This window comes from Mustelus asterias, chromosome 6 (genome assembly GCF_964213995.1).
Source record: "Mustelus asterias chromosome 6, sMusAst1.hap1.1, whole genome shotgun sequence".
NCBI lineage: Eukaryota > Metazoa > Chordata > Chondrichthyes > Carcharhiniformes > Triakidae > Mustelus > Mustelus asterias.
In genome coordinates this window covers 74,425,240-74,450,900 of record NC_135806.1, presented here as the reverse complement: position 1 = coordinate 74,450,900, position 25,661 = coordinate 74,425,240, and the positions used below count along the sequence as shown (strand labels likewise).

At 41.3% G+C, this 25,661-nt stretch overlaps 1 protein-coding gene across 1 annotated transcript in view; it reads left to right on the top strand.

The window, feature by feature from the left end:
* Positions 1 to 25,661, top strand: part of lmnb1 (lamin B1) — a 53,432-nt gene that overhangs the window by 22,804 nt on the left and 4,967 nt on the right. The window contains exons 2-8 of the mRNA XM_078214569.1: positions 8,924 to 9,080; positions 14,453 to 14,578; positions 20,369 to 20,539; positions 23,277 to 23,402; positions 23,489 to 23,709; positions 25,052 to 25,277; positions 25,368 to 25,472. Of these exons, the coding sequence (XP_078070695.1) occupies positions 8,924 to 9,080; positions 14,453 to 14,578; positions 20,369 to 20,539; positions 23,277 to 23,402; positions 23,489 to 23,709; positions 25,052 to 25,277; positions 25,368 to 25,472 (1,132 nt within the window). The remainder of the gene's footprint in view (positions 1 to 8,923; positions 9,081 to 14,452; positions 14,579 to 20,368; positions 20,540 to 23,276; positions 23,403 to 23,488; positions 23,710 to 25,051; positions 25,278 to 25,367; positions 25,473 to 25,661) is intronic.

The window sequence follows — 25,661 nt, the reverse complement described above, 5'->3', positions numbered from 1 at the left end:
AGGCTACCTCGTTGAATATGTTTAAATCACAGATAGATGGATTCCTGATCGGTAAGGGAATTAGGGGTTATAGGGATCAGGCGGGTAAGTGGAACTGATCCACTTCAAATCAGCCATGATCTTATTGAATGGCGGGGCAGACTCGAGGGACGAGATGGCCTACTCCTGCTCCTATTTCTTATGTTCTTATGTTCCCTATCTCGTAATCTTTTTAGCCTTACAAACCACTTCTTGCCATACTTGTGCATTGCTGCTTTTAATCAGTCCAACATTGACCATGCTTTAAGTTGCCTTGTCAGAATTTCTGGAATTCCCACCCTAAACCTCTTGTCAGATTGTCCCTCTCTCTTTGCCTGCGATGCTCCTTTGCATTTGGGTCAACTGTCCTAATATCTCCCTATGTATTTTGTTTAACACAGTGAACCTTTTTCACGCGTGCTATATAAATGCATTTGCTTAGTTGTACTGCTAGATCAGCTGAGTAAAAATGATGCTAAAACTGCATCATGTTCTGGATATTCCTGAAACGTAACCCTGTTCGAGAAAAACCAATCGACTTGACTGGCCTTCATCCGTAGTCAGCTTGGGAGAAATTTCTAGGTTGCCTGTTTTGGGCAAATTTGACCATGCAAGAGTGCTGGATGGACAAGCAGGCTGTTGGTTGCAGAGATAGGAAGGAAGTGGTTTGTAAAGTAGATAAGCTGATTTGGATCCCTTTGTTTGTTTTTACATGTTCTTTGGCTGGATGATTAGTTATTTTGATTAGCTTTCATTTGGAATAATGTTGAAAAAAGGCTGGAGGCAAGTTGTACATAGGTGAGTATCCTAAGGAAAGTCATTACAGGGGGAAATTGCATTGAACTATACAGCACTTGTTGCAAGGTTCTTGCAGAATGACACACAGACTATTGGGCAATGTGCAATGACTGGCTTCAGTAATACAGCTTTTTGAAATTATTTTGAGTACTTTTTAAGATAACTGTTTAGAGGGTGAATCATTTTTCTTCTGGGCAGCTGACTTTTTAATTCTGGGTTGTTTGGTGCAAAAACCTTTTTAGTCCAAATTTCACTTTGTATTCCTTTTTCAAATATTTATGCAATTCAAATGTTCATTTTTCTACCCTACCTTTGGACTCTGTGTGCATAGAATCATGGATTATTTTATGCTGTAATTCACCAGTAGGAAATGGGCTAAATGCTCAAATGCCATTTTGTTCCCCACACATTCATTAGTCATTAAGAATGGAGACTTCAACCTACCTATTGGTGTATTTGAACCGTTTGCGTGTTAAAGGTGGGTGTGCTAATCCACTCCTAGTTTCTTACTTTTAATAACTCTGCTTAATTCCTCAAGTTCCTAAACTGTAACCCCTAACTTTGTGGAAATTCTTTTTGATTACCACCTCAATTTTTATTTATTGAACTGTTAATTGCAGATTTAATAGGGACATGGTACTTATCACTAAATATAGTTGATCATTCTGAACTTTGTGCTTTGCTCATAGCTCAATATGCCTAACATCGCCATAAAAGCTGTACCTATTGTAAGTGCAAATTCTTTATCAGTTAATCTGTTTTTAGTCTGTTTTTAAAAAACCGCACCATATTTTCACAACCTATTTGATTATTCTGTACTTTATACAGCTAGTCAGGAAGCAATACAATATCCTCTCATTAGGTTATTTTTTTAAAAACCATCTATCTTAATGGAAAATCGTTGACCATTCTCAGTTCTCGTCATTTTCCAAGAAGCTGATTGGAATTCAACAGTATGGCAATTAAAAGTATTAATGGAAGCTATTTGCTTGGGCTTGTAGGTTCAGCACTAGCAAATCAGCATTCTTCCTGTGTGACATTAACTTGCTTCTCTTTACTTTTCTATTTTTATTCTTACTCGACTGATACAAAAATTGGTGAGGAGGTTAACAGATTACTGGAGGATATAGATGAGCTGCTCAAATGGGCTGATCAGTGGCAAATGGAATTTAATCTGGAGGTGATGCACTTGGCAGGACAAACAAGGCAATACGTGATGAACGGCAGGACACTGGGAAGCACCAAGAATCAAGGGCACCATGGTGTGCATGTACACTGGTCCCTTTTAAGGTCATGATGTGGAGATGCCGGCGTTGGACTGGGGTAAATACAGTAAGAGTTTTAACAACACCAGGTTGGGGGTTACTGATAGTGTGACATAAACCCAACATCCCAGTTTAGGCCGTCCTCGTGTGTGCAGAACTTGGTTATCAGTTTCTGCTCAGCGACTCTGTGTTGTCGTGTGTCGTAAAGGCCGCCTTGGAGAACGCTTACCCGAAGATCCGAGGCTGAATGCCTGTGACCGCTGAAGTGCTCCCCCACAGGAAGAGAACAGTCTTGCCTGGTGATTGTCGAGCAGTTTTCATTCATCTGTTGTCGTAGCGTCTGCATGGTTTCCCCAATGTACCATGCCTCGGGACATCCTTTCCTACAGCGTATCAGGTAGACAACGTTGGCCGAGTTGCAAGAGTAGGTACCGTGTACCTGGTAGATGGTGTTCTCACGTGAGATGATGGCATACGTGTTGATGATCCGGCATGTCTTGCAGAGGTTGCTGTGGCAGGGGGTTGTGTGGTGTCGTGGTCACTGTTCTCCTGAAGGCTGGGTAGTTTGCTGCGGACAATGGTCTGTTTGAGGTTGTGCGGTTGTTTGAAGGCAAGAAGAGGGGGTGTGGGGATGGCTTTGGCGAGATGTTAGCCTTCATCAATGACATGTTGAAGGCTCCGGAGGAGATGCCATAGCTTCTTCGCTTCGGGGAAGTACTGGACGATGAAGGGTACTCTGTCCACCGTGTCCCGTGTTTGTCTTCTGAGGAGGTGGGTGCGGTTTTTCGCTGTGGCGCGTCGGAACTGTCGATCGATGAGTCGAGCGTGATATCCTGTTCTTATGAGGGCATCTTTCAGCGTCTGGAGGTGTCTGTTGCGATCCACCTCATCCGAGCAGATCCTGTGTATACGGAGGGCTTGTCCGTAGGGGATGGCTTCTTTAACGTGTTTAGGGTGGAAGCTGGAGAAGTGGAGCATTGTGAGGTTATCCGTGGGCTTGTGGTACAGTGAGGTGCTGAGGTGACCGTCCTTAAATGGAGATGCGTGTGTCCAAGAATGCAGCTGATTCCGGAGAGTAGTCCATGGTGAGTCTGATGGTGGGATGGAACTTGTTGATGTCGTCATATAGTTGTTTCAGTGATTGTTCACCATGACTCCAAAGGAAGAAAATGTCATCGATGTATCTAGTGTATAGCATCGGTTGAAGGTCCTGTGCGGTGAAGAAGTCTTGTTCGAACCTGTGCATGAAGATGTTGGCATATTGAGGTGCGAATTTGGTCCCCATGGCTGTTCCGTGTGTCTGGATGAAGAACTGGTTGTTGAAGGTGAAGACATTGTGGTCCAGGATGAAGCGGATGAGTTGTAAAATTGCATCTGGAAACTGGCAGTTGTCGGTGCTGAGCACTGAGGCCGTTGCAACAATGCCATCATCTTGGGGGATGCTGGTGTAGAGTGCCAAGACATCCATTGTGACGAGGAGTGCTCCTGGTTCAACTGCTCCATGTGCGTTGAGTTTCTGTAGGAAGTCCGTAGTGTTGCGACAAAAGCTGGGGGTTCTTTGTACAATGGGTTTCAGGATGCCCTCGACATAGCCGGAGAGGTTCTCGCACAGGGTCCCACACCCCCACAGCTTGCCTCCTGGACTTGCAGAATCTCACTGGCTGTCCTGTCTGGAGACAATACACATCTCTTTAACCTGTGCTTAATGCTCCCTCCACTCACATTGTCTGTATCTTTAAGACCTGGTTGGCTGTAGAGATTCACATTCTAATCAGTAAACTGTAACTTGATTTTGTGTGTCTGTGCCCTGTTTGAGAGCAGATATCCACTCCATCTGACGAAGGAGCAGTGCTCCGAAAGCTAATGGCTTTTGCTACCAAATAAACCTGTTGGACTTTAACCTGGCGTTGTTAAAACTCTTACCATTTTAAGGTAGTAGGACAGGTGGATAAAGTGGTTAAGAAAGCATATGGTATACTTTATTAGCTGAGCCTGGAAGGTTATGCTGGAACTATATAAACGTTGGTTAGGCCACAGCTATTGTGTGCAGTTCAGGAATCCACATTTATGGAAGGAATGTGATAGCACTGGAAAGGGTGCGGTGGAGATTTACCAAGATGTTGATGAGGGGCATAGATAAAGTAGGCAAGAATCAACTTTTTCCCTTGATGGAGGGATCAATGACTAAAAGTTTTGATGCCAAAACATTGAATGTATTCAAGAGGTGGCTAGATATAGCATTCGAGACAAATGGGATCAATGGTTATGGGGGGGAGAAAGCAGGATTAGGCTATTGAATCGGATGATCGTAATGAATGGTGGAGCAGGTTCGAAGGGCCAAATAGCCTCCTCCCACTCCTATCTTCTATGTTTCTATGACTAGGGGGCATCGAACAGGCATTGGAGTGTGGCGAAAACTAGCGATTTTCACAGTAACTTCATTGCGGTGTGAATGTAAGCCTACTTGTGACTAATAAAATAAAACTTTGAAACATTCGATTTAAGGTAAGAGGCAGGGGGTATAGAAGGCTTGAGGAAAATCTTTTTCATCCAAAAGGTGGTGGAAGTCTGGAACTTGCTGCCTGAAAAGGCAGTGGATGGAGGTAGAGACCCTCCTAACGTTTAAGAAGTATTTAGATAGGCATTCAAGGCTGTGGGCCAAGTGCTAGAAAATAGTTGGTGGTTTGTCTTTGGCATGAATGCGATGAGCTGAAGGGCCTTTTCTGTGCTGTAGACCTCTGACATTTTAATGAAAACCCAGTTTACTGAGTTCTGATAAAGTTTGACTTGGACCTTTCTCAATTAAATGGATTTGGCACTCAAATCAGTTGGCAAAAACTGGAAGAAAATTGGTTGAGTTTGAAAATGCTTTTGGAATGCAGATGAACTGTGAAGCAGGAGATTCTGCTCCAGAAAATTTAGTGAGGAAAAAATTGTACATAATTGAAATCTTGTGGTTGAACTTGACCACAGATTGTTAGAACATAGAAGCATTCCTAATATGCATTTATGATTGGCATTATTTGGGCTTGTCAATCAACATGAAGCTCCCCTATACCTTGTTTCAAAATTTTAATTGATCCATAGAAGAAATAAATGGCATAGTATAAATAAATGGCAAGAGTATTTATATATTAAGTGGCTAAGGGAAAAATGTGGGCCCATTAAAGACCGATGCAGGTAATATTGCAGTAAATAAGCTAATGACAAAGAGAAGGAAAATCAAATCAAATAAATTAGAATAATAGGGAAATCTCATGGATCTGTTGATTTCTATTCCAGGTTTAAGTTCAGATTCTTCCTTAATGAGAGCAAAGTCCTCTACCCCACGACCTATTTTTTTTGTATTAAATGCACATCCACATTGTAGGAGTAAAATAATATTTTGAGTGAGATGAATTGTACTTTTAATGCCAAAATTAAACTTTCAGGTGAACTCTTAAGCTGATCATTTTACACGAACTTGAAAATTTGAACTGATTTTTATTTTCCTTCTGTACGAACACTCTGACCCTGAAATTTTATGGAGCTCTCTTATATCATTTTGGTTTCAGTTGGAGCCTGGCAAAACTGGAGGTAAATGAGGAAGAACCAATTATTTTAGATTTCCTGCGATTTTCCAGTTTGCCTTTTAAGGTACAGAAGTGCCGTATGCTTCCTACAATAAATACTTGGAGTTGGAAGCAGGGGAATGGAGGGTATTTTGACTTTCCTAATTTTCATTTAATGAATGTTGAGAGATGCATAAGGTGATGTGAAACTGTTTTTCAGTAATCTAAAGTCAAAATGAACTTGCTTATTTTTGGCTTATGGTATTCGTGGAGGACACAACACAGTGGCAACCTGTGCGTGGAAGAAGAGGCATAATGAGCTCCACCAGCGGTATCGGAGTCAGGCAAACGACCCAGATTCCTGAAGGGAAAGAAAATAGGATTGGTGCTTGAATTGATTGATTTGGTTAGATGATGCATTGCCAAAGTTTGGGCAAGGACCTGGACAAGCTCACTTCCACAAGTGGTTGGCTGAATTTCTTTTGGCTTGAGGCAGGTGATTGCTAGTAAAAGTGCTACAATGCACTTTCGCACACTGACCAATGCAAAAGTCCTTTTGGGGAAAGAAATGTGCCTTATTCCCTGAATTGGCTTACAGCAATGTGATTCCTAACTGCCCCCTAGTGGCCTAGCAAACCACTCAGTTGTGCCAAATCATTACATTAAAAGTTGAAAAGGAATAAAACTGGTTGAGCCACCTGCAGTCTAGGCACAGGAAAGGACAATGGCACATCCTGCCCAGTTGATTAGTAAAATTCTCCTCCATCTGGGGATGGTGTCAAATTGGGAGAGCTTTCCTTCGAATAGTTGAGCAGTAACCTGACATAGGTTGTAAGGTATGAGTAGGCCCCAAATGCCTCCGCTACCATTCACTACCCAGTTACTACTGGGGTATGTCTTATTGCAGTGGCAAGACAGTAACCAGATATGGTGGCACAGGGTTTACAGTCAGAAAGGTGTTTTTCTGGAAGTCCTCCACGTTGACTACAGATCCCCATAAAGTATTACGGCATTAAGTCAAACATAGGCAAGGAAATCTGCTGATACCACCTATCGCCCTCCCTCAGATGATGAATTGGTTCTCTTCCATGTTGAACACCACTTGGAAGAAGTAGTGAGGGTGTCCATCACCACAAATGGCTCAGTAGCACTTTCTAAATCAACTGGCTGTGAAATGAGGGACACATCTTCCAGACTGGCCCCAAATCAGATGGTGAGGGAATCAGGGGAAAACCTGGCTTGATCCAATCTACCTACTGCAGTCACATCTTGCCCAAGACTATATTGGCAAGAGCGACCATCCCAGTCTTTGCCATGACAAAGCCTTCCTTCAAGCTGAGTGCACCCTCCATCATAATGTGGTGCTACTACCATGCTCAGAGATTCGGAACAGATTTAGCGGCTCAAAACTGGGCATCCTCGAGGTGGCGTGGGCCCTCCAACAGCAGTATTATTGTGTTCAACTTAAATTTGTGACCTCCTAGTCTTAGGTGTTCCTCACTCTGCCATTATTATCAAGCTATGGGACCAAGCCTGGTTTAATGAAGAGTGTAGGAGAGAATACCAAGAGCAGCACCAGACATACATAACAATGTGTTAACCTGGTGAAGCTTCATGTGCTTGCCAGAAAGTAGAAGCAGCATGCGATAGAGTAAAACTCTGATAACATCCCATTGTGGTACTGAAGCTGCAGAACCAGCAGTAGCTATGTTACTGACATTGCTATCAAGTGACATTTGGTCCAATAACCTACTCACTAATGCTCAGTATGGAATCTTCAGGGCTACTTAGTTCCAGACATCATTACAGCCTTGGTCATGTCATCGAATGAGCTTAAATCCAGTGGTGAGTGAGTGCCACTGACATCAAGGCAGCATTTAACAAGAGTGTGATGTCAAGGAGCTCTGGCAAAATTTGAAGTCAGTGGGAATTGGTGGGTGGGGAAAAGGGATGAACACTCCATTGGCTGGAACCATACTTGGCACAAAGGAAGATGATTGTCGGTGTTGGAGACCAGTTGTCTCTGCCCCAGGATATTGCTGCAGAAGTTATTCAGCATAGCATCTTGGTGACACCCCATCTATCAGACACAAGCTAAAGTGTGATGGAACACTTCCAATTTGCCTGGATGAGCGCAACTCCAACAGCACAAGCTCAATACGATCCAGGACAAAGCAATCTGTGACACCTCATCTAGCACCTTCAACGTTGACTCCCTGGCACGCAATAAGCGTGCACCATCTACAAGAAGCACTATAAACCACTTGCCAAGTCTCCATTAATGGAATCTTCCAGACCCCTCACCTCTATGATCTTGAAGGACAGGAGCAGCAGATGTATGGGAATGTTATCACCTGCAAGTTCCTGTATTGCCATTCCTTCATTGTCAACTGGGTCAAACCAGTTGACCCAGGAGTTTTCTTCCTCATAGCAGTGCGAATTCAAAAAGGTGATCCACCACCATCTTAAGGATAGTTACCCTGGCCTTGCCAGTGATACTTGCATCCCATGACATTTTTTAAAAATGAGCATCGTCCTCCTGAACCTGCATACTCTTTAGGAAGTGTTGAAGGTGGGCGCAATCGCCTTCATTATTGCTGGTGGATTTTAGTGGTCTCCATGGATCTCTTGTACCTCTCTTTAAGCATCTGAGTCCATGTACACAGCTTTAACAAAATTTTCTTCCATTTAAAGCTGTTGTATTGGGTATATTTAATTTAAGGTAGCATTTTAAAATATGACCATTACTAAATATTGAATTCCTTGTTGAGACTTGCACATTAAGGAATTGGTATGTCATGAGTTTGTGATTTGGCTTAAGGCTTGTGTGGTTTTTTTTCCTAAATCGTATTAAATCATGAACTAAAAAGGATGTGGCTTTCACTTTCAGGTTATTCTCATTCTCCTCCTGTAAGATTATACTTCCTCTATTGTGTATTTCCTTGTGTGGCAATGTGTTTTTGCAGAAACTGAGGAAACTAATACATAAATTTTTAACACACACTTTCTGAAAAGTGAAAGGAAATCTCTGAATTTAGAAATGTAGTTTTAAATTGAAGTAGGTGGTGTTTCGCTGGTAATAGAACCATTCTAAGCACAGCAGTTCTTGAATTGCAAGTTGCCTTTAATGCTTGCTTTCCATCCCCCCCCACCCCCCTTTCATGATTTAAGGAAACCCTATTGCAGTCCATGCCCATTACAGTTTCTAATGTGACTAAGCACGAGATCCAATTTAGTTAACTTGGGAGGCAGGAAATTAAGTTTAAATATTTTTCTCTGGTCTTTCAACAGTTACACCAAGAAAGAATCTGATCTTCAGGGGGCCCAACTTCACATCAAAGATCTTGAAACTGCACTTCATTCCAAGGAGGCCAGCCTCGCCAGTGCACTGGGAGGGAAGGATGCACTTGAGGAAGAAGTTGAAGATTTGCAGGCTCGCCTTTCAAAGGTAGCACTGTGACTGTTGGATTGGAAAATCCTGCAATTGTACCAGGCTGCAGTTTTTCTTTGGAGTAGTGCCATTTCTTCCCGTTCTCCGACATTGTTTTAATCTTAACACTACAAAAAGTTTTTTTTCCTCCATGTAGATAAGCTGAGTATAAAAACCATTGCTATCCATGTATTCGTGAGCGATCTCCTTCTGCAACACCTTTTCTAACTACTTTTGTGTTTGCGTGTAGTAAGGAAGCCAGATATATGGTTTAAATCTAGGTCTCCACTAACATAGGATATATCCTAAGTTAATGTCACTGAATTGTGATTTGAGAGTTGGGTTGCCTGCACTTGCCTCTTGTGTTGACTTTATGGCATCCAGTTCCAAATGCAATCCATGTACTCCAAATATGACTCTCTTCACAGTAGGTTCCAGCCAGAATTCTTTGAAAATATTTCATTTCAGGATAGTTTGATTAACATCTGAAAATTCATGTGACGTGCATAGAGTCATAGAGGTTTACAGCATGGCAACAGGCCCTTCGGCCCAACTTGTCCATGCCGCCCTTTTTTTTAAAAACCCCTAAGCTAATCCCAATTGCCTGCATTTGGCCCATATCCCTCTATACCCATGTAATTATCTAAATGCTTTTTAAAAGATAAAATTGTACCCGCCTCTACTACTATCTCTGGCAGCTTGTTCCAGACACTCCACCCACTGTGTGAAAAAATTGCCCCTCTGGACACTTTTGTATCTCTCCCCTCTCACCTTAAACCTATGCCCTCTAGTTTTAGATTCCCCTACCTTTGGGAAAAGATATTGACTATCTACCTTGTCTATGCCCCTCATTATTTTATAGACCTCTATAAGGTCACCCCTCATCCCCCTATGCTCCAGAGAAAAAAGTCCCAGTCTATTCAGCCTCTCCTTATAACTCAATTCATTGGACACCAATGAATCTTGTAAATTATTCTCTACTGCAAGGCAGAGCCTGAACTTTTCCTTCATTACTACTGTAGCAGAAAATGTTTCTCACTTTGGGAAAAGTGAAAACGTTTGTTGCTTTGTTTGCCAATTCTGAGCACTCCAGCAACAGATGGCCAAAACTGGGAAGGTATTTTTCTTGCAATTTATTTTTCAGTGAGCGACCACAGGTCCGCTCCATCAGCTCCTCTTCAGTTTTTTCACTTGAGCAACATAAAATGAATCATCCCCGAACCCAATCATACCTAACCCGTGTGTTTATATTTTCAAAACACAAAGATGATTAATGATCTGTTGTTCTTAATCAGCTGTCACTGTTTGCATCCAGAAAATTGGTCAATAGCAGGAACACAAAACTGAAACTCTATTATTCAGTCTACTTGTCTAAATTTCAATTTTCTTCCTAAATTTTGTAGTCTTGTCACTCACTTTTTTGAGTACGATTGTATTATCAATTGATAGATTCTACATATTTACCCTATTAAATGTCAGCAAAGTAGCACATTTCATTTTTTTTATTCATAGGATGTTGGTATCACTGGCAAACCAGCATTTATTGCTCATCCCTAATAGCTCTTGAGAAAGTCCATGCAGACAGCAACATGTTCTCCCATTTAATTGATTCTGATTCCATAAACATTTTGCGGTGAAATAATCCCTCACCTATTGTACATTTCTAGCAATGCCTGCCAAAAAAAGAGAATCTTCTGAAACTTCCCCAGACAAGCATAACAAATGTAAACTAATAATATTGAACTACCAACATGTCTCACTGAACTGAATTGCAAACTATTCACATTCATTGAGTCTTTTTGCCAACAGTTATGCAGTGCATTTTTGGTCCTCCACCTCAAGTTATGATATTCTGGAGCTTGGAAGTTATGGGACAATGACAATTTTGGGCTGAAATGGTCTAATTTATTTCTCTCCCTTGAGGTCTAGACCTGTACAATTCATCATCCTGCCCCAGAACTGACAAATAGAAGATAGAGACACCTATAGATTGTCTATCAACATTTGGTGCCTACTGTCTGTCATATTTGTGTCATTCTGTGTCCTTTCACGGACGGCCCCCTCCTAATAGTAATGGCCAGCCCACTCTGCATTACATGTGGCAGACCCACTGCACTCCTAACCTTCTGGCTATCACCACCTCCAGCTGTCACTCGTGCATAGTCCCCTGTCCCACTCTGAAGTAATTGCACATTATATTCTCAGGATGAAACAAAATAACAGGTTTCTTCCATGTTTAAACAAATTGCATAATGATTTACAATTGTTGTTTGAAAATAATTGTGCTCTATGTTCTTGTCAGCTAACCCCCTGCCACCGTTATAAAATATATTCAGTGAAAACCATGGTCATTATTAGAGTCCAGCTTGAAAGCCATTGTTCTAAACTGTCTCAACTGAGTGTTCAATTTATCTTGGTAACCTGTTTGTCTGATCAATCAACCGTAATTATGTAGAATACTGAACAACTATCATATAAACAACCGTCCTTGGATTTCAAGTCCACAGATCCTTGAAGGTGATGGCACAGGTGGAGAAGGTAGTGAATAAGGCATATGGCATGCTTGCCTTTATAGGACGGGGCATAGAGTATAAAAGTTGGGGTCTGATGTTGCGGTTGTATAGAACATTGGTTCGGCCGCATTTGGAATACTGCGCTCAGTTCTGGTTGCTACGCTACCAGAAGGACGTGGAGGCTTTAGAGAGAGTGCAGAAGAGGTTTACCAGGATGCTGCCTGGTATGGAAGGGCTTAGTTATGAGGAGAGATTGGGTAAACCGGGGTTGTTCTCACTGGAAAGATGGAGGATGAGGGGTGACCTAATAGAGGTGTATAAAATTATGAAAGGCATAGATAGGGTGAACAGTGGGAAGCTTTTTCCCAGGTTGGTGGTGACGTTCACGAGGGGTCATAAGTTCAAGGTGAGGTGGGGGGGGAGGTTTAACACGGATATCAGAAGGACGTATTTTACACAGGGTGGTGGGGGCCTGGAATGCGCTGCCGGGCAAGGTGGTGGAGGCGGACACACTGGGAACGTTTAAGACTTATCTAGATAGCCACATGAACGGAGTGGGAATGGAGGGATACAAAAGAATGGTCTAGTTTGGACCAGGGAGCGGCGTGGGCTTGGAGGGCCGAAGGACCTGTTCCTGTGCTGTATTGTTCTTTGTTCATCAGATACATATGAGCTTGGTCTGGGTGAGCTGATAAGGTACTTTAATATCAAATTATTTTGGATTAGAATATGATTCCATGATATACTGCACACTACTTGACCCAACTAGCTCATTCCAGTGTTTAAGTTTCACTTGAGATTCCTCCCATTGTTTCTTATCTAAATCTCCCACCTGACCCCCATCTCCTTCAAATACTTGCCTAGTTTACCCTTAAATGCACCTATATTACTTGCTTTGGTTACCTAACTACCCTGTGGTGATGTCTTCCATCATCTTGCCATTCTTCCTAATTCTCTGTTGGATTTCTTGGTGACTATCTTAATTGAACAAATAACAAAAGAAGTACAGCATTGGAACAGACCCTTTGGCCCTTCAAGCCTGTGTTGATCATGATGCCATAACTAAACTTTAAAAAAAAAACCTTCTGTCCTTGGTCCTTTATCCTTGTATTCCCTCCCTATTCATGTACCCATCCAGGTGCCTCTTAATGTTGCTAACGTGCCTGCTTCCACCACTAGCGCGTTCCAGGCACCCACCACTCTGCGTGAAAAACTTCCCCTGCACATCTCCCTTAAACTTTTCCCCCTCACCTTGAACCTGTGCCCCTTGTAATTGACACTTCCACCCTTGGAAAAAGCCTCTGACTATCTACCCTGTCTATGCCTCATAATTTTGTAGACCTCTATCAGGCCTCCCCTCGGCCTCTGTCTTTCCAGTGAAAACAATCCTAGTTTATTCGGCTGCTCTTCATAGTCGACACCTTTGAGGCCAGGCAACATCCTGGTGAACCTTCTTTGTGCTCTCTCCAAAGCTTCCACGTCCTTCTGGTAGTATGCACGCAACACTCCAAATGCAGCCTAACCAAGGCTTTATATAGCTTTACTCCAAATGCGGCCTAATGAAAGTTTTATATAGCTTAGTGATTTTTATTGATATTCTTCTGAACAAGAGGCAATATTTTTTCTCTGCACCAATTCTAGGAAAATATTTCATAATTTTAAATATTAAAGAAAATGTAAGGCAAAGGAAGTCCCTCGCCAAGGAAGTTTACTGCACAGAAATAAGTTATTTGATGCAACCTGTCTGTCCCAAGGTTTTAAATGGAGCAACCCAGAATTAATCCAGCTGCAATGGAATACAATGTGGAAAATTGTGAGGTTATGCACTTTGGAAGGAGGAATGGAAGCATAGACTATTCTCTAAATGGGAAAATGCTTGGGAAATGAGAAACACAAAGGGACTTGGGAGTCATTGTTCAAGATTCTCTTAAGGTTAACGTGCAGGTTCAGTCGGCAGTTAGGAAGGCAAATGCAATGTTATCCTTTCATGTCGAGAGGGCGAGAATACAAGATGTGGAGATGTCGGCGTTGGACTGGGGTAAACACAGTAAGAAGTTTAACAACACCAGGTTAAAGTCCAACATGTTTATTTGGTAGCAAAAGCCACACAAGCTTTCGGAGCTCCAAGCCCCTTCTTCAGGTGAGTGGGAATTCTGTTCACAAACAGGGCATATAAAGACAAACTCAATTTACATGAATAATGGTTGGAATGCGAATACTTACAACTAATCAAGTCTATAAGAAACAACGTGAGTGGAGAGAGCATCAAGACAGGCTAAAAAGATGTGTATTGTCTCCAGACAAGACAGCCAGTGAAACTCTGCAGGTCCAGGCAACTGTGGGGGTTACAAATAGTGTGACATGAACCCAATATCCCGGTTGAGGCTGTCCTCGTGTGTGCGGAACTTGGCTATCAGTTTCTGCTCAGTGACTCTGCGCCGTCGTGTGTCGCGAAGGCCGCCTTGGAGAACGCCTTGCAGAGCAGACTCGATGGGCCGAGTGGCCTAATTCTCTCCTGTGTCTTATGGTCTACACTGCTTTGTCTGCCAAAGCCTGGTCTTTTTCTGTGTTCTTCCAGTGAAAGAAACAACAGCTTCTGCCTCCTCTAATAAATCATACCAAGCTCTATCAAATTTCCACAAAGGAGTTTCTGCTAACTTATGGCATTGGAAGGAATAATACTTTCACCCCAAAGTCTTCACTGTTCATGGTACAATATTTACATACATGCAATAACATGGCACATCTGCAAGTATGTTCTTCAAATCTAATCATTGTAATTTTTTGAAAAGCGTAATTATCTATATGAGTAGCATCTTTTTATATTCAGGATAGAATTGAATTCTTGAAAATAAAACTGAAATTCCTCTCTTGAAGCTGGAGGTTTCCTTAGCTGCTGTAAAGAAGCAACTCGAAGAAGAGACCCTCTTGCGAGTGGATCTTGAGAATCGATGTCAGAGCCTCACAGAAGAATTGGAGTTCAGAAAGAATGTATATGAAGAGGTAAGAATTTAATGCAATGCTTATTTGATTCCTGATTTGCATCCAGCAGCAAAGCAGTGGTAGTCAGTGCTGGCCTCAAGCTATGGGGATGGATCCAGTGATCTGTGCAGTTTTGTAACATTAGATAGAAATTCCCAGCTTTGAGCTGTAGTGATGTCATCAATTTGTCCAGGTAAATTTTCACAGAAACCGCACCAGGAAATGAGAACTGCTGATGATCCATTTTATTAGAGAACAGAAGATTGGGACATATACAAGGATAAGGTAGAGATTGAAATGTGAACAAAAAACAGCCACTAATGAATCCGGGAGATTTGATGTCATTCCACTTTGAGGACCAGGCTGGTTCAGCACAATTCTAAAACAGTGATTTAAATAATGAAATCCAGTGGCACTTCATTGAAAAGACTTGACATTGTTGAGAGAGGAAAAGGGGAGGCTCTTGCTAATTAATTGATTTCACTGCCAGCTTGGTTGAGAGGGGGGGTTCACCACCCAGTCATTTGCCGAGCATTAATCTATACTTGTGTTCGCATGAAGTCCTGAAGTTGTGGTTGGATTCAGAAGGGCTAATGTTGGAAAACTCTGAACTTTTAAATGGTCAAAAATGCTGCGACTGTTGTCACTTCCATTTTTCTAATTCTAGGTAACTATTTCAAATGAGACATATAGGAGGAAAGATGTGTTGTTTGGGTGGTTTAAAGCAACCGTCAGGAAACTAATTTGAGTATCAATATATCGCATTCAAAACTCCCTTGTTTCACACCACCTTATGGGATGAACAGGAAGATGCTGTAGGACACTGCCAGTCCAAGCTCATTGTCATCATTATAGACTCTAATACATTTTTTTGAATGAACTGTGGTGGAGACCATTTAGGAAATGGTTTTGGCCACAGCCTCAGTCAGCATGCCAGTCAATGTCACTTTCTAAAACTCAGCCTGTGTAAAGAACTCATACGTTTTTGAATTTGCACATTGGAAGGCAGTGCCCCTCTCATTTGGAGTGTCAAGTTAATTGTGAATTTTATTTAGGCAGCATTAATTGAACATCAAATGATATTTTGCCCACAGAATAAAATTGAATGAATTGTAGCACTGGATTTAGAGTTTAATTTTTTTGTATTATCGGAGTCCTCTTTTATTATAGGAACCTTCTTTTGAAAATTGTTGGTTATGATTAATGTATTGATAGTCCTTGCTGAACCCTTAAAGCTACCCTCCTTGTGCCAAGGGATTAAAGAAATCTTTAGTTTTGTATTGTGCTGTAATAGCTTGCACATCTTGCATAGAATTTCTAAACAAGGGGGAGATTGGAAAACTTGATGTGGTTAGAAAAGTTTTGTGGGGTGAAAGTACAGAAGTCTAAATTATTTTTGGAGAAAGATTAAGAAACAGTAATTTTGAAAGAGTAAACATGAGCTTCCTGTTGTATCAGAAGGGGCAGAGATGAGTGGTAATGGAGTTGGAGGCACAGCAAATGTCAGCTGGGCAAAATGGAGAAGGTTCATTCAGGCTAAGTGTGAGATCAAGGAGCTATTTGATAATGAGAAAATTTGCAGCTAATGCCCTAATAGTGAATCAGTGAAAGTTGCAAAAGAAATACATAGGAATAGTATTCTAGATTAATTGATGTTTGTGGAAGGGGTAGATCATGTGATTATATTTGAACGATCAACTCTTGAACCGATGAGCAATTGTTTGCATCTATATAGGACCTCTTTGATGTATTTTGGGCAGCGGGTGAAATTTGGGTTTAAAGTTGAGCGTTTTTGACAGGAGCTGAACAGAATAGATCATGGGTTTATTGAAAAGTTTTATAATGGCATGTGATTATGATTATGCAAATCAAGTAATCAAATTCATAATAGTTGTAGACAATTTTATGCAATCATTAAAATAAATTAGAATAGTCAAATCTGGAGGGAGCAAAGGCATGGATAAGTTTCAGTAGCTGAGACAGGGCCACAGTAAGTGGTGAGCTACGGACACAATCCCGCCCTGTCTATAAATTTAACTATTTCAACAGTCTAAAGCATGGCACCTGGAGCAGGCAATAACAAGGAGGGTAGGGAAAGGCTTGTTTTTATTGTCTGTTTCGGAAGTTTCTGACTTTTATTTTTATATCTAACTAATTGGGCAGCATAATTTTTATTGAATTGAGATTGGTTGTGATGTAGAATTGGACATGGAAAACGTAGATCTAACTTTCATCCTTAAAGATAATGCTACTTAAGCATACAGAGGAAGAAAGGGAGGAGGCTGATAGTATTAGGACAGTTGCAAATTGACCTTGCAAAAAGTGGGATGAGAAGTCATTGGAGGGGATATGCTTCAGATGGGATCTATATCATTGGAACCATGCAGGTGGGATTTTGGAGGTAAATTGTGGAGGACATATTGTTGAATAAGTTTTTTTTCGCGGAATAATGCACTATAACCATAGCTACGTAGGATGCCATTGATGACATTTAATTAAGGTAATCTTGCTGTAGGCTGGTAGAAACCAGGCTAGAAATTTGAAATGGAGACAAATGTAGAGCTAAAGTTTGAAATGGTATTATTTGTGATTGAGGGAGACATGGATGATTATTGCAGTTTTGAGGGCACCACTATTCTGTCAATTCTGTTGGTGTTACAACAGAGAGGGAAACTATAGGAATTTTTTAGGCCCATAACGTGGATTGGAATAGGATGTGGGAAATGAACAGTGAAGTGGAATTAATGCAAATGGCTCAAAGTACTAGAATTTGCACAAACCAAATAAACTGATCAGAAGTGGTTTTCACGGTGACTGGAACCTTGTGTGATCTTGAGACTTGGGTAAAGAGAATGACAGCAAAATTGGCAAAAGGAATTTGGGTTAAAGTATTGGAGTTCTGGCAAAAATGAGGAAAAAATGATTTGTGCACTGTACAGGGAAAGGGGGAGTGGGGGGAAAGAGTTGAATTAGGTGACTGAAGTAGAAAATCTGGGGAAATTGAAAAATGTTAAAGAAGCTAAAGATGCCAATATATTTACTTAACACCTGTAATGAATTGGGTGAATTACTAGCACAAAGAAATTTAAAAGGTTTGGCCTAGTAAAAATTGTGAAGATGTGGTTGCTGAGTGACCAAGTTGAGGAACTAAGGCTGGGATTCTCCCAAAGAATTCTAAGTGCCGAATTCGTGTAAAAACTAGAGTAAATCCTGGTTTGTTTAGAGGGATTTCAAAATGAATCTCCCACACTGTAGGCTCTGCAGAGTGCCTCAGTGTGAATCATGATGAAAATCCCACTGGAGAGGCCAGTAGCATAGTGCTGAGCGGGCCACTGTGCGTGCACCAATCTGTCATAGTGGAGATCGGCGCATATGTAGTAACCCTGCACTGCTGGTGTCCCAATCACTGGCCAGTTCGATCGCTGGCCTTCCGGACGTCTCCTGGCCAACCCGAATCGCTGTCCACCTGGTCCAGAGACACCCGCTCATGATATTAACATTTTGAATTTCAATATTTAAATCAACGCCGCGCTGATTTACCAGTGTGCAGCTGATGATGCAGGAAATCTGGTGGTGGAGACACGGAGGCCATGGCGCCCAGCGGGGTGCCCGCTAAATGGCCTCCACTTGTGTCTCCTGGTTTGCTGTGCTGCTAGAGCAGCTCAGTGGGCTGGGAGAATCGCCCCCTAAATGTTTCCGGAGAAGCAAAATGGAAAAGCAGGGGTAGTGTTGGTAAAGACAGCAAATCTTAGAAAATCAAGTAGAATCAGTTTCAGTGGAGCAGAAAAGATTGCGAGGTGTTTATGGGTCTCCCTACAATAGTTCTGGTATAGGACAGAGTATAAATCAGAAAATTAGAGCATATACGATAAGAATAATATGGTATTTAAAGGAGACTTGAAGTAAGCCTGGAGGGCGAGTTCTTGAGAAGCATGCAAGAGTTTTCTAGATCAGTATTTCAAGGAACTAACTAGGGTATAGGCTGCTTTGGATTTGGTCGCATGATGGAAATTAGTTAATGAATAACCTTGTAGTAAAGTAGCTTCTAAGGAAGAGAGACCATAGTCTGTTAGAATTTTGTATTGTTTGACGTTTTAGGCAAGTCTAGAACTAGCATTTAAAACTAAACAAAGTAAAGTAGGTATGAGGTGCATAAGATAGAAGGGAAAAAATACATTATAAGATATGACAGGCTGTCAATGGCCAACATTTAAAGAATTGATACATAATTTGCAACAAATATGCATTCCATAAAGGCAAAAAAAAGGGCCAGTTGTTAAACAGCATTAGATCAAAAACTTATTTTGTGAAAGAATAGTAAGCTTGAGGATTGTCTCGGGGGCAGGGAATTCATATGGTGTTCGTGGAAGTGGAAATGACTAGGGTTGGGAAGCATTTTCCGATCGGGGCCATTGTGATCTCCTGGACTCGTTTCGATCGCCTCAGGGGGTCGGAGAGGAATTTCCCAGATTTTTTTTCCCCATATTGGCCCTGGGGTTTTTCACTCTGGGTTTTCGCCTCTCCCTGGAGATCACATGGTCTGGAATGGGGGGGTGGGGGTAAGTTAATAGGTTGTAATGAACAAAGCATCGTAGCTGTGAGGGACAGCTCGGTGGATAGGATATTGGTATGTAGATAGGCTGGAAAATTGGGCGGGGATCCTGGATTCAGGATTCAATCCTGGACCGGGGAGCGGCGCGGGCTTGGGGGGCCGAAGGGCCTGTTCCTGTGCTGTATTGTTCTTTGTTCTTTGTTTGAATTTAGCAAAGGAAGAACAAAATAATGAAAAAGAGAATGAGTAGGCTAACAACAGATGCAAAAGCAGACTGTAAACATTTCTTTCGGTATATAAACTGCAAGTGATTGGTGAAAGGAAATGTGGGCTATTAAAGGCAAAGACAGGTAAAATCATAGTGAGGGGGTGGCACAATGGTTAGCACTGCTGCCTCTTAGTGTCAGGGACCTGGGTTCAATTCCAGCCTCGGGTGACTGTCCGTCTATGTGGAGTATGCATGTTCTCCCAGTGTCTCTGGGTTTCCTCCAGGTGCTCTGGTTTCATCCCACTGTCTGAAGATGTGTGGGTTGAGTTGATTGGCCATGCTAAATTAACCCTAGTGTCAGGGGAATTAGCAGGGTAAATGAGGTGTTATGGGAATAGCGCCTGGGTGGAATTGTGGTTGATGCAGACTCGATGGGCCGAATGGCTTCTTCCTGCATTGTAGGGATTCTATGTAACAGGGAAATGACAAAGACATTAAACAAAACTTTGTTTTCACAGCCAAACTTCCTGAAATAATGAGCAAACAACGATCTAGTAAGAATAAAGAGTTTAAATCAGAATAAAAAATGGTACCGGGGAAATCTTGAGACCAAGTAACAATGGATTGCCTGGCCTTGATGACTTGCACCTTGGTGTTTTAAGAGGCAGCTGCCAAAATAGTGAATGTGTCAGTTTTGATCCTTCAGAATCCCTTGGATTCTAGAACAGCTCCCAAGGATTAAGAGGCAGCAAACACAAGCTTGCTGAAGAGACACCAACTGGCATATTTTTCCATTTTCTAACAGCAATACTAGGTGAAATGCTACAATTGATTATTACAGTTTGCAAAGTTTACCCAGCTTCCCCCAGGCAGTCTTGATGCTTTAACTTCCCATCTACCTAAGTTTTTCAAAGTTCCAATTCTATCCATGCCTATTCAAAATTGTGTATGTGCGTCTATTTGAAGTAAGTGGTTTTGAAAAGGATGTGAACTTCAGGACTTGTTTGGTCTCGCTACTCCATGTACATGTGGCTCATTTCTATGACTGCAGGAAATCAAAGAAACCAAAAAGAGACACGAGACCCGTCTGGTTGAGGTGGATACTGGTCGATTTGTTGAATATGAGCACAAGCTGGCCAAAGCTCTACAAGAACTCCGAGAACAGCACGATGAACAAGTGAAAATCTATAAAGAGGAACTAGAAAAAAACTTCCGTGATAAGGTAATAAAAATCCCCCCCCCCCCCCCCCCCCCCCATCACAATTTCTCTGAAGAAGTGTACAAGGAAGGAAAATCGCTGATTAGGTTTAATTCACTTTTACTTAAAGATCCACAGTTTTTAAAAAAACATTCCTATTCTTTCCATATAACCATTTTTTTCTAGTGGGGAGAGCAAGCTTCCATTTCCTTACCTTGAATATCACACCTCCATCCTCGCTTTAATATCCCTCATATGATGGCCTGTCTGCAATGTTCCAACTATGTGTTCTGCAAATTCTCTCTCTATGAAATAGAAAAACTACTTGCCTTTTTTGCTGCTCTTTTGACCTCTAATGACCTATGTTTGTGCATTAAGTCCATTGTTCCTAAAGTTTTTATCACTTGTAATACCTTTTTCAAATATGAGCACTAATTTTAATTAAATTTCTGCCATGCTGTTAAGGTTTTAGAAATGAGAAATGGCCCTGATTGTTCAGAAATGCATGCATCAGAAAACACATTTCACATTATGAAATTTCACTCCATAGCCTCCAATGACCGCTGCAAAAACACTTCTTTGAGGCAATTCTAAGTGATAACTGATCTATGGATGATGCTCATTCTAGACCAGTACATTCCAGTAAGTGGTCACATTTGCAACATCAAAAGACGGGAAGAAACTCTAACAGGACAGTTAGATACCCTCCAATCCTGCAAAGATCAAACAAGTGTTGGGTTTTTTCTGTACCAGTTTTATTTGTGCATAGGCAAGAGAATGTATACCCATACAAGATGGAGTACAGGTTCCTTAGTATAAACTGGATATTTTGTATCAGGATACAGTGTTTCCATTGACCAGTTACCATGTTGCACATTTTCATTCCATTATCTCTATTGAATTGTCTGATTATATGCACTCAACTAGGTTACTTCATTACTTTTTTTAACTTGTACATGTGATTATAATCTCCAATCACACCAGGGTGTATAGGCATAATTTTTTAACCCTTTCCTATTTTAGCAACACAACTACTTGTGGTTAGTCCAGCTGCCGCCTCTGTTCATTGTTTTCTGTTTCTACTTCATTTAACCCCTTCAAACTTGAACAAGATCATACATGACTTCTCTCTTTCTGTCCATGCAGAAGTATTTCATTTCCTCTATTCTTTTGATCTAATTTGTTGCTTCAGAATGTCTTAGCCATTAGTTAATCACAAGTATAAGAGGTGCAGGGATTCACCTGTTTTGATTTGTTTATTTACAACTGTTTTACTTCAATTACTGCAGCTAATACCCCATATCTTCCCCATTGTTAAGATTTGCACTTCAATAGTATTGACCACCTCAACTCCTGCCTCATTTATTTGCTGCTGAAATACTCATTCATTGTGCCTTTATTAACCCCCTAGACTCATTGCAATGCTTGGCTGGCCTCCAATTTCCATCCTTGGTAAACTTGAGGTCATTGAAAACTCTGCTACCTATCAGCTTGTACCAAATTGCCTATTGCACATACTATCTCAACTCCCTTGGGCTGCCAGTTCAGTGATGTCCATTAACATTTTTGTCCTTTTTAAAATCCCTTCATAGCATTGTCCCTCCCAATCTCTGCCTCTTACAATTCTGACCTTTTGCGCATCCACCGTTGCACTTTCAGTTGTACTTTCAGATGCTCCTTAAGCCAACCTCTGTGACAAAACAGAACAGCTATCCTAAACTTGTGTGTAGGTCTTAGAATCTTAGAATCCCTACAGCACAGAACGAGGCCATTCGGCCCATCGAGTCTGCACCGACCACAATCCCACCCAGGCCCTACCCCCATATATTTACCCACTAACCTATGCATCCCAGGACACTAAGGGCAATTTTTTAGCATGGTCAATCAACCTAACCTGCACATCTTTGGACTGTGGGAGGAAACCGGAGCACCCGGAGGAAACCCACGCAGACACGAGGAGAATGTGCAAACTCCACACAGACAGTGACCCAAGCCAGGAATCGAACCCAGGTCCCTGGAGCTGTGAAGCAGCAGTGCTAACCACTGTGCTACCATGCCGCTTGAAAACATTCCTATGATGTGCTTTGAGATGTTTTTGTGTGGTGCTTGTATTTGTGTAGCATTTTTAGATAATGGAACAGGTGAACCTTTTGTAAATACACCAGATTTACTAGTTTTCCTTATCCAGCCTACTAGTTCACTGTCAAACACTAATTGTTCAAAACTTTCTTCTTTGATTAATCAGTGGCTGCTTGATTTAATTCTCTGTGCTTTGTTGCCATTTCCCTAATCATAACCGCTTCTGGCATTTTCCATCTGTTGTCAGGAAGCAATGATGGGTGTGACTGAGCACTTCCGTTTTCTTTGTGTACCACTAGTTTTATATAAAAATCTTTGGTGTAGTAGGAATATACAATATGTAGATTGGAGTTTACAGAACTTGTATGGCAGTAATACTTCACACTGAAGGAATTCTGCAGAGCTACAAATAATCATCTGTTTTAAACTTTTTAATGGAAATTTTGCAAGTTGTCTCTCTGCTAAATATCTACTTGTATCTTCAGCTAATTCACAGCAATAATTCAGTAATAATATGAAGGATAGTGAGGACAGTGTCTCAAAATTCGATATTAGACTCTGAGCTATCTAATAATGGTATTCAAATGTAGTGTAAATTGATAGCTGAGTATGTGACTCAATTATGAACCATTTTTAGGAAGTGCAGATTTTGAAATTTCCTGAGTAATATGTTCTTTTTCAGCTTGAGAATGCAAGGTTTGCCTCAGAGATGAACACCAGATCAGCCAAGGCAGCTGAAGAGGAGCTAAAAGAAAATGCGATGAGGATAGAAAGTCTCAGCACTCAGCTGTTCAACATGCAAAAAGATGTAAGTAAATTTATTAAATCTAAAATATAATCAGTAATTTTAGGTGTTTTAAACTATTCTAATTGCACCATGCCTCCTTGCCATAGGCTAGAGCCTGGCAAGAAAGGGTTATGGAATTGGAAGATGGTCTGGAAAAGGAGAAGGATGGAAATCGCAGGCTGCTGACAGAAAAGGAGAAAGAAATGGCAGAGATCCGAGCACAGATGCAGCATCAACTAAATGAATATGAAGATCTTCTGGATGTGAAGTTAGCACTGGATATGGAAATCAGTGCATACAGAAAGTTGTTGGAGGGCGAAGAGGAGAGGTAAGCTTGCCATCAGTTTTAAAATTTGTAAAATCGTATTTTCAAGTTTATTTTGTAAAGTGGTCATATTTTAACATTTTATCATTTTTGTTCTATGCGCGCTGACCCCAGTGGCCAACTCTGTTTACATGTACCACAGCTTTTTACAATGCCCATATCCTGTTGAGCACCATCTTCTAGCCATTGTATTACACCTTGCCTTACTGACATTGGCTGCATGTCTCCAATGGATTAAATTCTGATTTCTAATCCTTTGTTCACAAGTACTTCACAGCCTCATCTCTCCCTCCCCTATCATTTTGCAGTTATGGAGAACAGTTTAATATTAAAGAAAATGCCAAATATATGGCTCAGTTGGCTGTACAGCTGGTTTGTGATGCAGAGCAATGCCAACATCATGGGTTCAATTCCTGTACCAGCTGAGGTTATTCATGAAAGCCCTGCCGCCTTAACCTTACCCCATGCCTGAGGTGTGGTTATCCTCAGGTTAAATCTGTGCCTTTGGTCATCTGTGACTATGGCGACCTCACCGTTATAGTATGTGCTTGCTAAGCAACCATACTATGGCATCTGATACTTTGGCTGTGCAAAATGCCATCATCTCATGACCCCTAGTATTAAGTGCTATCCCTCTGCTGTTATGTTGGGAGCTTCTCTGGCAGACAATACCTAATAAAATGTGATTGCTAATGGATCAAGCTTTGATTGAAGGTAATCCAGATGTGAGGCAAGCTTTTTCTTTCGTTATCGTCACCATTCTAAAATATAGAAACAAATTTTGGATTATCCAGGAACTTATTGAGTTCCATTTAGTCTGTGCTTAATCTTAGAAACCTGTCCACATTCTCTATAGTATTTTATTTGCTTTTTAGGTACTTGGGGACTATTACGGATTCTGGTGGGGCAAAGCCCTGACGTCTTTTCCTTTGTTTGGAGCCAGTAGCTGTAGGAAGGGATTTATTGTAATTCAAAACCTCAATATATGTGTGGAAGGACACCTGTAGACGTGTATGCACCAATATCATCTGCCCTAACTCCTCGTCAGTCATTTCCTCCAGGCATATCTTTGAGCTGAGCTTCAATATCCAAAATGCTATGTGTCAGCAAATCTACTGGTAGCCACAAAATGTTGGAATTCACTGTAGAAGCATCAGCAACTCTAACATTTTGGCTAGAGACCTTTACTTGATCTGGATGAAGGGTGACTTTTTAAAAATTTCAGCTTTGTACAAGCTATTTGATTAATATAACAATACTTGAAGAACTTTGCAACATGTAAGTTGTAGGAACTTGTCCCCTATATTGCAGTTGTTGTGACAATTTTGTTTCATTAACCTTTCAGACTGAAGTTGTCACCAAGTCCATCTTCCCGTGTGACTGTTTCACGTGCGACATCTAGTCGCAGTGTCCGCACAACTCGTGGGAAGAGAAAGCGCATTGATGTTGAGGAATCGGAGGCCAGTAGCAGTGTCAGCATCTCCCATCTTGCTTCTGCCACAGGGAATATTGTCATTGAAGAGGTGGATGTAGATGGAAAATTTATCCGTCTAAAGAACAATTCCGAACAGGTAGGAATGGAGAAGAAATTTAAGTATAGGTGTATCAAGTATGCTGACTTTTAATATAAAAAAAACTCTCTCAAAACATTTCTTAAACAGGATCAACTTATGGGTGGCTGGGAGCTGACCAGAAAAATTGGTGATGCAACTGCCTCTTACAAATTTACCCCAAAGTATGCATTGAAAGCTGGACAGACTACTACAGTAAGTTCCATAACGATGCTTGTTTAAAATGGGATACAGCCCTATAAAGATCAGGAAGTTGTGTTTTGCATCAGCTCTGTATGTTTGTTTATCTCTATTTAGGATTGCGGAAGGGGGGAGTTAGTTGGCTTTAGTGTATTCCTGCTAGAAAAAACCAGCCAGGGTCCTAGATCCTGATTTGGTATTCTG